The sequence below is a fragment of the Kryptolebias marmoratus genome, linkage group LG21 (genome assembly GCF_001649575.2).
Source record: "Kryptolebias marmoratus isolate JLee-2015 linkage group LG21, ASM164957v2, whole genome shotgun sequence".
NCBI classification, from domain to species: Eukaryota; Metazoa; Chordata; class Actinopteri; order Cyprinodontiformes; family Rivulidae; genus Kryptolebias; species Kryptolebias marmoratus.
The window spans coordinates 17002084-17015646 of NC_051450.1; the positions used below are offsets into that span (position 1 = coordinate 17002084).

General features: G+C 43.9%; 1 protein-coding gene across 4 annotated transcripts in view; it reads right to left on the reverse strand.

Annotated features, from left to right (window-relative positions):
* Positions 1–12818, reverse strand: part of LOC108230414 (solute carrier organic anion transporter family member 5A1) — a 32843-nt gene extending 20025 nt beyond the window's left edge. Inside the window, exons 1-2 of one of the 4 annotated variants that reach the window (XM_025003817.2) lie at positions 12643–12818; positions 10400–11767 (exon numbers count right to left, since the gene is read on the reverse strand). In XM_025003817.2, the coding sequence (XP_024859585.1) occupies positions 10400–11339 (940 nt within the window). In that variant the 5' untranslated portion in view covers positions 11340–11767; positions 12643–12818. Of the gene's footprint in view, positions 1–10399; positions 11768–12137; positions 12266–12552; positions 12595–12642 lie in introns of those variants that run through there. The other 3 variants (XM_025003818.2, XM_017406602.3, XM_025003819.2) reach the window with 3 other exon arrangements.
* Between the last annotated feature and the right edge of the window lie 745 nt (positions 12819–13563).

Genomic DNA, 13563 nt, shown 5'->3' on the forward strand with positions numbered 1-13563 from the left:
CCACAAGAGTTCCTCCTAGATAATTCGAACAGTCAGGAAAGTAAATTACGTGGAAAGTAAGAGGCAGGATGTAAGGTGAAGAGCCGGAAACAAAGTTCAAGTATTGGCAGATGGCAGAGGAAGTGTGGAAAATTTTAAGTTTCCACAGACATAAAAATTAAAAATCAGCAATGAGCTCAACTAGAAGCACTCAGATAATATACCTCTGTCAAGGTCACTACAAAATTGTAACATCCGGATCACAATCAATATCACCACCAAAATTTAATCAGTCATTTTTTTTGTTACAATCCCAACATTTCCTGAAAATTTCATCAAAACAGGTTCATTAGTTGTTATCTTCCAAACAGACAGACAGATGGATAGACGGATAGTACGGAGAACAAAACCTTCTTGGTGGAGGTGATAATTCATGCTGTCATCGATATTTCGACACAACGAAGGCACCCGAAGTAGAAATAATGTGTATATAATCACTGCGTCTTGTTTAGATAAGAAAATTAGAGGGGATAGAGCAAATCTAACTGACAGCCCAACACATCCAGCTTTCTTTGCTCAGTTGCTAAACCACGTGAAGTTTTCTGTCGTACTGTGCGTTGACCTGCCAGATCTTTATCTGCAATAATAATATTAATAATGTGCAGATTCAAACTGCATACTTGTGCTTTACATTGGAACAAAGCATTTCACCACAAAATGGTCCCAATAACTGAAGAGGAACTCTTGCACTAATTACCAATAATAATCAGTCAATGGCTTCAACAGAACAAGAGGTGGAATGCTGCAAATTCTAGGTCACACACTTTTTGGTGCGGTCGGTAAAATAGGAAGATATGATGACGACTTTAATGAGTTAAGTACAGTAATGACCCTTCATCTTGGTTAGCGCAGACGGACAGGAAGTCTTTATCAGGCGTTCTGAGTGCATGAAACAGAACATCAAAGCTGCTCCAACTTTTAAATTAGCATTCTGGCCACCCACAGGGGCTTTTGTTCCACGTTACCTCCAGGCATTACTGCATAAGCCTCTTAAAGACATGACAAGTCACAAGAGGTATTAAGAGCTTGATCAGCATCTCAGAGCTGGCCTTGTACTCCTTCACTTAAAACTTCAACTCCAGTAAAGTCCACGGCATACAGCTGACACAGTCCTATGTAGGTAAACCAAAAGGACAAGTAAAAATCATGTTCTTAATGTTGTCTACATCTTCCTTGGGTGCGATAGGAACTATATGTTCAACCAAAATCTCTCAGTGTACATCGGTTCAGCCTAAATCTTTGTCACGGCGCATGAGAACTCTGAACAGCGCGCCTATTAATTTTTCATGCAGGCTGCGACGCTTTCCATGCAGGGGGTTCCCCACACACACTTTGCAAAATCAAATATTTAGAAAAAGAGCGAAGAGAGAGCGAAAGGGTTTTCTCTATTTTTAGCTGCTCCCCGGTTGCGGGGAAAGAGCCTGAGGTTGTCGTAGTCAGTCAGCCAACCAGCAGCTCCGCCAGCCGAAAACAAGCTTTTTCTCATTCGCTGTAATAAGTTCGAAGAAGCAAAAACATAAAAAGGTGCACGGCAAATATTAATTGTTTAGAACAGCGATTAGGCTGATCTGCAAAGAAAAAGTCGGAGCAAGCAAGTGCTCCCCTGAGGGACTGGTTCCACCCACAGTTTTCTTTGGTGTGCACGGGTGGAGGTCACAATGAATATTTCACTCTGATTCTTTTGCTTGTCTAAGGCCCGCAGACCTGCACTGGCAGCAAAACGACGGCGAAATCTGCTGCTGCTGATCTGCTCGAATCCATTTAAGGGCTGAAGGCCGGGGAGCGTGGATGAATGCAAACACTATCAAACCCTCCAAGTCAACTGGGATGGCAGGGAGGGACGAAGATCTGAGCCACGTGGTCGGACCTCAGCGACCTGCTCTTCTGTGCGGCACTGAAAAACAGGACTGGGCCTTTAAATGTAGCCCTGTCATACAGGGCAAACTTATGTTTAGGCTTATAAACTGGTTTGGAAACATGTAAATAAGCAGGATGTAATTTTGCAGAATCATTTACCTTGACTTGCTCTTCCCCCCCAATATGATTAAACTTTATTTCAGGCCAGGAGTGGACATTGTAGTGCATCTCACAATATGATAAATAACAATATCAAAGTACTAATTCTGCAACACAATACTAAAATGGTACAATATCTGTCTAAAAATACAAAATGCTTGTGAAAAGTTAAAAGACAACAGGAATCGTGTAACTACAACTTTCTCTTTTTTGCCTGCCTAAATTCTTGCAAAGTTTCTCTTATTTATAGGTTCCTTGCTTGCACAAATAGGCACAAAGTAGAAACGCCAGAAACTGAGAAATCTAGCTGCTGAGGATCGTGGCCGTTTGCACTTGTTATGGATTAAATATCAGCCCCTTTAATTGTTTATGACCCTTTTATGATTTGACACACTGAAGCACCTGCAATGTTTCTGAACGCTGTGAAAATTGTCACTTGTACCCCCCCCCCAACACACACCGCCCCGACCCCATTCTTTCCTCCCCACGAACTACACTTGTGCCAAGCCAGTGAAAGCGCCCAGTTTTTACTTATATGCATTAGTGACGCGGCCCCCATTCAAACATCACGGCCTGAAAGAAATGTCTTTTGTGCCTCTGTTCCCACAAATTACTTTGCGTTCTAATAGCTCTCAGAAGTCTCACATCTAGCAAATCCTTTTACCTAATTGTCTAAATCCATCATCTTTATTAGATTTTGCAACTAATCCCCATTTTCTTTTGAACAAACACTTTTTTTTTGTTTGTTTTGTTCATCTGATGGTTGAGATGAATGAACAGAAACGGCACTTTAAAGCGTCTTTTAGCAACGAACTCTCAGGTAAGAACTCTGCAAACATACAGAAGATGGTGCCAAGGGAAGGAACAAGCAGAACAGACAGTCCAGCGTTGACCGTCTTTTTTTTCACCCATTTTCAGTTGTTTAATCAAGAAACTGCTAATCTAGGTATTCTAGGTTGGGATTAGTAATCAGATTTTTGAGATTAATGACAATTATTGTTCAAAAAGGTCTTTCTAGGTGAGAGCTGATGGCTTTACAGATTACTGGGTCAATATAAATTTATTTTATTCCGTTTGGGCAAAAGGCAAACAAGCCTGCTTCCATTTTGTGGGTTTGTCTGTGCATGTATAATGTTCCAGCATTTGAGAGGGCGACAGATAATCTTTCAGCTGATGAGTGGCCATGAATGAGGCATCTGGGCTGTCGGGGGGCGGGGAGGGCACATTATGCTTGGTGGGCCATGTCTGTGAATCCATTACGGCCACCAGAGCAGGGCTGTCGTTCGCCACAAGCTGGGACACCTGCAGCTTTTCAGCCCGCTTCAATGGAAGCCGTGGCACAGCGATCTGGTTCGTGGCGCCAAAGCTGCGCTGCCTCATCCTCGGCCAGAAAATTTACCGCCTTCAAGAGCGTTCTCATCCACTGCAACTGCTGCTACTCCTCGGGACCAAAATGAACCAGAGAGTTTTCATTCCAAAACTAGACAGCTTTTTTTTTTTTTTTACAAAGTTCTGAATAGTCACCATTAGCTCCTTCATTGAAGATAATTAGCAGAGGATGCTAAATGTATTTTTAGCCAGATGCGTGCTTTGCAAATTACTGTTATTTGTAGATTCTCTTTACTTTGCGACAATGAGAAAAAAAAGATTTACTCCTGAATTGTACAAAATGTGTTGACAGCAGGGCTGTGCAATACACTGACTTGAAGTTATTTCAGAAGTTTTTTTTTACCATAATAGAGAATAAAACTGTCCGGATCTAGCTGCTAGAAAAAGAAAACATGAGTAGAACATTAATGTACTAAACAGTTTGCAATTAAGAAGGGACTTACGTGCAGTTTATTTCAGAACATCTGGATATTTGGGGTGATTTTGCAGGAAAAAAAACAAGGTAAAAAACTGAAAAACTTCAAGACGCTCGCAATCAAGTCTTTCTACTCAATGTCATATTTCCCACAAAAGTGTTTTCTTCACAACCAATACATTTGTTTGTGCAACTAAATCTTTGACCTCGATCTCTGCTCATTTTAGTGCACACGTAAAGTTTGCAGCTCTCACGCCAGTAAGATTCGTTTTGTAAATTTAAAAAAAAAAAAAAAAAGTCTCTGCATTCAGTAAGTCTTATTAATGAGTTCATTTATTTTCCAGTCACAAAAACTACTTTTGTTAAGTACTCGGGGGAAATTAAATACTGCTTTTCTTGCTTATTCGTGCAAGCAAAAACAAAAAGTTGTAGCATTACGTATTGATTGGACCTGCCAGATTAGTACAGCGTGTCCTGTGATGTGAGAAATGAATAAAATGTTCACGTTTTTGCTCGTTTTGTTTGTATTTGTCCTGGATTAAGGACTCCTTATCTAGTCTGACCTCTCAAGCTCCAGGCAGTAATAGACACCGTCCACACAGATTAGAGCAACAAGGGGTCTAATGTACATTAAACTCCTTCTGTCATGCATACGTCATATCTAAAGGCTTTGTCACTTGTCTCATCTTACTTTAGTTTATACCACCTGCTTTTAACGCTCATAGGATCGGGTCTTAGGTGCCTCCTACACAGAAAGCGCACATATGTTCCTGTCAGAGAAACGTATGAAGCCACGTTTGTTGGCTCCGAGTTATCTGACAGGCACAGATGTTCAAATAGCACGGCGCGCACGCTGGAAAAACTAAAAGAATATTTTCGTTCTTTAAAACACTTCGAACGACTCCCAGAGCTTCAAAACCTCACCAAGCCCCAGAAGCAGGTGCTCACACATGCACACTGCCACACACACCCCTCCTCCCCAAAGCAAGCACCCAACAAGCTCTCAACAGCTGTTCTCCCTCTGTTCACTCCCGTGTCTCTTGGCTTCTCACGACTAAGCTCCCAGAAATGGGAAAAGGCACAACGGGGACAACACAAGCTAAGGAACATTTAAACCCCGCTCCTTTCCCAAGTTTCTCAGTAACGAGCAAACGGAGCCGTGGATGCCTCTTGTCTACACATTCTCCCTGAAAGGATCTGCACCATTTTCTAGCTTATTATCGCTGATTACAGAAGACACAACCGGCTTTGTGGCACACCTAACAGCACAGACGCTCCACGCCAAACCTGACACGCATCCCTACACTTCACAGGCTACCATTTTGATGAAAGCACACGCTTTTCTGCAGCTTCAACGCGTGTGACTTTGTGCATGAGTGTGCACAGCAATGATCCCACGGGTCACAAGCTGCTCGGAGCCATCCATCTCCCTCAGAGTGGGAAGCTGAACACAAACCGCACGGACAGCACAGCGAGAGAACAAGTGAAGGACAGAAAAGCACAAAACAAGGATGTGCAAGTCTGAAAATGTGTTCTTCAAAGCCACCAAGCCTTTAATTGTTAGAAGAATGTGACACCTCTGTTTGATTTCTGCTGCTGACAGCACCTCTAAGGATCACAACTTGATTTTTTTTTTGCGCTTTCTCAGATCCTTTTTTTAAACTGCCATTAACACATCTTCTAATGGGAGCTCTCTTGTTCACGAGCCATCTGAGCAGCGCCAAGGTCGAGGAGAATAACAGCCCAGCTCCCGCTCAGAGGGCTTCGTACTGGAACAGAGGAAGGCGCTTTTCCCCGCCGTTAAAGCACAACAACAACACTCCCACGAATGCCCCGAAGGCTGCATCAGCACAAAGGGCAGCCTAAACAGAAGACGGATGAGAAGATGTAAACAGTTTCTCTTTGGTATGTCCAACTATGTGAGAAAGGTAGAGCTGATGCACGTGAATGCAGCTCATTTATGATCCTGATTTTCATCACAGGGCGTACTAATACTGAAGCAAAAGATAGGCGCGTGGGAAGAGTCAGAAATTCATTTGGACTTAAAAGGTGAGGGAAGGAGCTACTTCTGATAGCCACGTTGATTAATCAGAAAATAGACAGAGGGGTTACATTGATAGCTAACAAAACTAAAACCAGTCTGTTGTTTTTAGAAGCGTGTGCCATGAAAAACTAAGTCCGAGATGTAGGTAAGACAGCTGCAGCGAGATATTAGCCCTATTAGAGCCACCTATTAAAGCTGAGGAAAAAAGAAAACCTATCACCAAATCCTTCCAAACACAACAATTTAAATGCAAAGAAATGTAAACAACAGAATACAATGATATGAAAACCATTTAAAGTCTATATCTTTTTTAAAAAATAGACAGAACTGAACAGAACTGTTTAAAAGTGTGTTTTTTTTTCCTTCTTTTTTACTTTTTCCTGATTTCTTCGATTTACGGTGTATCAGATGTTTCGGCTGACAACATATGGAGATTAAAGTATGGTATAATCTTGCTGACATAAGCAAGACCTCCCCTGAAAAACAAGCATCTGGACGCCACAACATGCAGGATACACGTAATTAAAGAGGTATTTGTTGTTCAGATAGGATGAAGCTTTCAGATGTCCATGCCATGGGAACTAACATAGGCCCACATCATCACCGGTCCCTGCTTTCTAACTTTTTTGTAATTCTAGATGCAGCAAAAAGACAAAGTGCTTAGCTAAGATGATTTTCATAAATATGAGGCCATGCAGTGATTTACCCTGCAGAATACCTTTAATGTAGAGCCTCCTAAAGGCAAAAAGATGAAGAAAATTTCTGTAAAAATGTCTCCAAATGTGAATGAAATCTCCATCTTAAAATTTGATTGCAAATTTTATTTTCATTTGCATTTTGCACAGTGTGAGCAACTTGGATTTTAGTCTTAACAAAAAGTCTTGCCCAAGTTGTCAAATTCTTGGTTTCTATGGAACGACTAAACATTTTCGGAGGGTATTTTGAGACATCCAGAAATTGTCAGAGACACATTGAGCGAAGAGGCAAAAAAAACATTCCTGCACCGCCGAAAACAAAAGCATTCCTGCATAAAAAAAGCTCTTGTGGCATTTCCTCAGGAACTCTCCCACATGTCAAAACAATAAAGCTACATCATCTACAGTTATTGGTCAGCGAGGTTAAACAAAAACTCATCAACGACAACATGATTAAGACTCCTGCTCCTGAAGTCAAACACACTCCTACATCTATCTCTGCTTTCTCCTTCCTATTTAATCATGCCTCCAGCTGCTGCTGCAACGTTTTGAAGCAGCGGATCGACCTCGCCGAGGTCAGCGGTTCACATGGGAGCCGGAGTCATCGTACAGTAGCAGTCAGAGTTGGCAGCCTGCAGCTAAAAAAGGTCGCCTGCTGCTGACTAACCCTGACTGTGCGTCTGGGGGGGAAAAAAAGGGGGCAGTAATATTCAAACTGTGAAGAAGCTAAAAAGGGACAGTGATGAAACAGGAGCTGTCTGCTTTCTGTGCGGCCCCGCGTCTGACGGGGCCATACCCCAAAAAACAAGCACCGAAATGGGATATTTCATATCCAGCAGGGGCAGGGTGAAGGCAGGTTCTCCAGGGATGTCTTTGTGTGCACAATCTGCAATCGCTTAACGGAACATGCACGAACACGGTTTAATAAAAATAGACAGAGTGAGCACAAAAAGGGGGTATTATTCATGAAAGAAAAGCAGACGTTTCACCATAAACTAGCAGCTCGCGCGTGTTTTCAACCTGCAGGGAACACGCATTACACACACTTCAGGGGAGAGCAACTGTTCTTTCTAAATTCGTCCACGTAAAACACACGCCTCGCACCCATGTGTTCGGAACATCTCTGTGGACGCTTCCACCCATCATTCATAAACCAAAAAGCAGACTGTTTTCCCTCCTCAATTCCACCGTGTTGAGCCTTGGCTGTATTAGAGACCCCCGAGTTTTTCCACGAGTGCTTAACAGACATTAATAATGCAAAAAAAAACGAGTATTTTAGTTTGTCTTCATGCTTGTTAATGTAGAGCCTATGGGTCTGTCAGCCAAGAGGGATCCATTAACCATTTCCTGCATGTAGAGAGAAGCTATTCCCACCTCTGCAAAGCAAAGACTGAACAGTCTAGACCTTAAAAAGGTTACACATTAAAAACAAAGCATTAAGAAGGGCTGACGTATAACCACTCTGAGCGGTAACAGACAAAAAGCCCTACTGAGACCTCATCTTTCATGTCATCCCACGTCGAGAGCAGCTCGTCAGCGTCATTCGCTTGTAAATCACAGAAGCCATCGCGCCTTCACTTACAACCACAGGTCACAGCCGCTGTCCAAAAGCTAAAATGAATCAACAGCTCTGTGACAAGAAACATATTTACTGATCGTTCTGATATGAGAGATGTTCTGAGGTCGAAATGAAAGGAAAATGGTTAGGAAGATCAAACAAGTGGAAAAGAGTGGAGAAGAAACATCTGCATTACATTTAATGCACTATTTACACTAAATAAAGTTGCTTCCAGGATGCAAACGTTTACCATAGCAACAAAAAATGGGATGTTGAGCAGTGAAGAGCGTGTTACGGAAGGCAACAAACACAAAATCCTACAAAGTATGCAAAGATTAAACTGTTTTCTCTAATCACAAAGTAGAAGATGTTGATTCCAGATGTGTCTATTACAAATATGACCTCACTGATGTGAGTTTGGTGTGAAACGCTGTGAGAAAGAACGGTGCGCTCGCCGATACCTGAACATGTACACGATATTAACCGCTTTGTCCTACAAAAGCAGGCACGTGCTCGCAAATTAAGAAAAAGGTTAAGACTAGTCGCACCGAGGAAGACTTGAGGGGAGAATCTGTGAATATGCGTAACCTATGTGATGAATTAATTTGGAGACGCACTGAAATGCGTTTAAAGAGTTCGGGTATTACATGAAAAGGATATGTGGTCTCATTTAAACGAGAACAGTAAGTCGTCCTAGACCTGAAAAGTCCATGCACGAATGTACTGCCACATCTAGTTACCATGGTAATCAGAGTATCTGCAACACAAATCGAGGACGTTTTTCCTCCTGACATATCTGCTCTGGCCGCCATGTGAGAACATGTTCGTGTTTTCCCCAAACGCTGCTCCGCAGGAAGGAAAAGAGGTGATCTCTCCCACGAGTCATCTGAAACGGCCATCAAGGTCGCTGGAGCCGGTGGAAACCTGAACGGCGTGGGGGGTTGGGGGGGGGGTCTCGACTGTGACGGCTCAATGAGCCTTTCGGTGGTGGATGCAGTTCCTCCAGAGCACCTAACCAAGGTGAGAGCAGAGGAACGAACGTGCCCGAGGAGCTTTTCTCCTTGTTTTTTGTGGCAGTTTCAACAGTCGTGGTGCATTGGCTCCCCATGATGCAGGGATCTGATCAATACTCGGGTCTCAGCATTGTGGAACGTCAAATTGAGGGGTTGCAGCGTCAACACCGATGTAAATGCCGAGAAACGTTCCCAGCCTTAAAAATTTGAAGACTATGTCAAAATGTTGAGGTCAATTGCTTCTTTATTGATGCTGTCTGAGGTTTTGTGTCAAGCAACATCACACAAAAAATGTCTAAATAGGTTAAATGATGGTGGGGGGAAAAAAAAGTTGCAGCCCGAACACAAAATGTTAGTCGACAAGCAGCCATCTGTGTGAATGCAGATTGTGGGGGTGCCCCACGTCTGAGTAATCCAACAGCGAAGCCCAGACAGACACGCAGAAAAGATTAAATCTGGATCTCCTTCATAAACTATTAGGAGTGGACGGTGTGCAGCCAGGCGAACTGAACACACTGCAATGATCCAGCGTAGCAAATAATTCAGGGATGTGCTATGTGAGGAAATGTCTGAGTGTTTATAATGAAGGAATACAACAACAGGAAACAAGAGAAAACAACCTGCTAACACTTTAAAACACGAGAGCCCTGTCGGTTCTGGTTAGACATGAGAGGGCGTTTCATTAAGGCCGTCCGCCCTGTGTGTGGGAACCTCAAAACACAGCAGTGTAATGCACATAAAAGCAGACAGTTCTGGCACATTAATCACAAGCAACCCAGTTTTGCTCCTCTCTATAAGTCCTGTCCCGACTCACGTGCCTACAGTCCCGGGGTGACTTTGCGGTCTGTGCTCACCTCTGCGTGGCGCAAAGGTTGCATGCCACGGAGATTAAACCAGAAATACGGAGGATAAACTCTTTGACAACAAGCATGCTCACACCGCATTTAAATCTAACAACCCGGTCCTCTTTTTAACGGAAAACAAAATCACCCTGGAGGAGCTCTGTACGCTTTCAGAGCTGCATTATTTCTGCTGCGAAGCAAGATTGAATAAATACACTCTGCTTTAGCTACTTTACCAAACAAATTCATAATGTTTGAACGCTATAGATCATCTGATTGCTTTGTGCTCTGACATAAGTCCTTTGTTTCTGCAAACCTTGCTCGTAAACAAAGTATGGATTAAGAGATGGGGTGGTTTTAGGTGGGATTAATCTATCTGTCGGCTTACCTAGATACAGAGATGCGTTCTCTTTTTTCACGTTGTCGTCCAGGTAGGTGGGCCCCAGGGTGTAGATTGGCGTGGACCCCATGCCCACGAGGATCTGGGCACAAATGAACAGCGCCACGTACAGGTTGTGCTCGTTGCCCTCCTGGTCGCGGGGGCAAGAGGACGCGTCGATCAGCTCTCGCCCGCTGTTGTTCTCGCTCTGGCAGAGGCCCTCGTGGCCCGTTGAGGAGTTCATCTCCTGGATCTGGTAGGGCGGCGAGATGAAGTGCGGCAGGGAAAACAGTGCCGCCCCAACGGCGATCACAACGCCCCCCACGGCCAGCCAGCGTGGCCTCTGACCCCTGCCGCCGAAGTAGGAGATGAAGACCACCACCAGCAGGCTGCCGATGTCGAAGCAACTCACCAGCAGGCCGGACTCGGAGCTTCGTAGACTGTAGCGCTTCTCAATGGTCGTGATGACACTGCTCAGGTAGCCCGAAACCATCAGGGACTGGATGAAGGTCAGGTAGCACATGCAGAACAAGAAGCAGCGCGAGTCGCTCAGTATGACCTGCACATACTTCCTCGCTGGGATGTGGATGAAGCGAGTAAACGAGAAACCGAGCGTTTTGCCTCTGGAACCTGCAAGCCTGTGGCCCTCTGCCGGCACGGACCTGCTGAGCCCCACCATGCTGGAGACGGAGGGGGAGAAGTCCGTCCAGGAGGACGGGGACTCGGCCTGGCTGGAGTCCGGGGTTTTCAGCTGGAGAACTCTGCTTTCCTCCGTCGCCAAACAGGTCCGGGTGGTGTTGAGCAGCTGAGGCTCGGCAGGTCCGATCAGGATGGGCAAGCTCTTGGACTTGAAGCCGCTCTCTGCGTCCACGTACTGGTCTTGAATCTCCTGGATCCTCGACGACTCAGACAGGTAACTCTGGGTTTCGTCATTGTCTGATGAGGTCATGATGGAGCTTGAAGCCCGGTGTCCGATGGCAATGAGTCCGTCAGTAACTGGTGCACCTGGGGACACCGTGGAGCTCCTGCAGGGCTGGAAGACAGAGGAAAGACTGCCAGGCCAGCAGGACTGAGGCAGACTGAGCTCCGCTGTTCTCTGCTTTCTTCCACATTTCTCTTAACAAAGCAGGAAAATCAAAAACTCTGGGCCCCTGACATCCTTCAACAGTGCTGTCTTGACAGACTGTAGTAGCATATCACTTCCTCCAAACACTTGAGATTATTTGTGGAGTGTTTTGTTTTTGTTTGCCATAAATCGACCTGGCTGTCAATTAGAAAAAAGGTGATGTCACACGTTGATTTTATGGCTATTTGTTTAATGGCAACCTTGCTTCAGAGCTCTTTCAATTTGACTTCGTCCCACAGATGTGAAGCATCCTGGGAGGAAATAAAGTGGACACAATATTAGAAATAAACACCCTCGCAATCATGTTTTGTTATCACAGCATGCCAACAAAGGAATATAAAACACAGCTAAATAAAATAAAATATTCTACAGGGAAAACAAAATAGATGACATAAACAAAAGGGTCGATATTTAAGAGAGAGAAAAACTGCTTTTTAATTAGGACTACAGAAAGAGAACAAAAGACCACGATGCTCTCAAAAACGTCACCATGTAACTTGGAAAATAAACGAAACGCGACGCGCTCTCGAGCGAATTTCGGGAACAACGAGGCGGCGTCCGGGAGGAACGACGGAATTTCGCGACGTGACACAAGTCAGAAAAGATGCGGGCGATACTCACACACGGACCGGCTAAGTGACTGAGAGAGGTAGCCTGTTGTTCTCCGCGCCGCGGCCACGCGCTGAATGAAGCCCGTTCGATGCGGATAACCGTCGCCGCGCGAGGAGGTGGGAAAACCACTTCACGACCGTCGGAAATGTCAAACGCCACACCTCAGAACGACGATAAAGTAGAGAAAAAAAAAACAACTTAATTTTACACGGCAGCACTCACGTATTAAACCAACATTCATTAAAAATCTAATTTACATTTTGGTCAAAATAAATATTGTGGACATGTTTGTTCATAGTCATAAATTCTACTCATTTTTTATGATTAGCATATCCTGTGACCCATATTATTTTAAAACTCATACAAAATATTAAAGAATTAGGCATAAAAATCACATATAAATCTTTTCGTGGTGACAGTTTACCACAAATGAACAAAGCTTCCATGTAGGCTGCGGAAAGGGCGAATTTACAACTGCCTAGTTAGCCTCGAAGAGCTAAATTGTTTTTCACACCTGCCACGTTGGGACTTGTAGTTTTCTTCTCGGGTTTGCCTTTAAGTCCCTGTTTAATTAACGGCAGGAAAAAAAAATCAAACAGCAACGACACTCGAGGGTAGAACGAGCCGCAACAAACGGGGCTAAAAACGCGACCATATTCCTTTTCTTTGCCCTCTGTTATAACCTGGTTTACACAGACTAAGAGACTCCATGTCCCAGCATGCATTCCGGTGGCTCTTTAGGTGCGTTACGTCATGTGGACAGCTGGGACCCAGTGGCCGGTCAGTGGTCTCAGGCTGTAGTAGACAATGGGATCCGTGCCCGGCTGTCTCTGTCGCAACAAACCAAACACCAAGTAGACAATAATACCAGTCTGCCACTGCTGAAACATGCCCAAAGAGTTACTGCTGATACACAACACTATGCAAAAAACATTTGTTTTTATATTTTCTATCAAAGAAGCAAGATTTGCTTATATTGATCAGCATATCTTCAGCTTCCTGATTAATTATAAATGTACAGACAATGATTACTTTCTGATGGTTTCGTCACGTCTGTTGGTTCATGAGATATTTTGCTAACAAACACACACTGACACGCCCTTTCGCCGTCAGGGGTCAGTGATGATAAAGATGTAGTTCTGGACTTCAGAGACTTAGAGATTTGGATTATACATTGTGTGTTTTTGATGCAGCACCTCCACTCACAGAGATGGATGAATAGCTCCCTCCAAGGACACAGATTCATTAATTTCCTGGACTTGAAGATCAATCACCTTTTCTCATTCTGATGCTTTTTTTTTTTTCTTTTTTCCTTTCTTGGAGCAACACTTAATCTCTGTTTCATCACCCTGCATTCAGTTTGTGTGTCTTCACCAATAAGAACTTTTCTTTTCTTCTTTTTTTTTTTTATTTTTATTTTTTTTACACCCAGAGC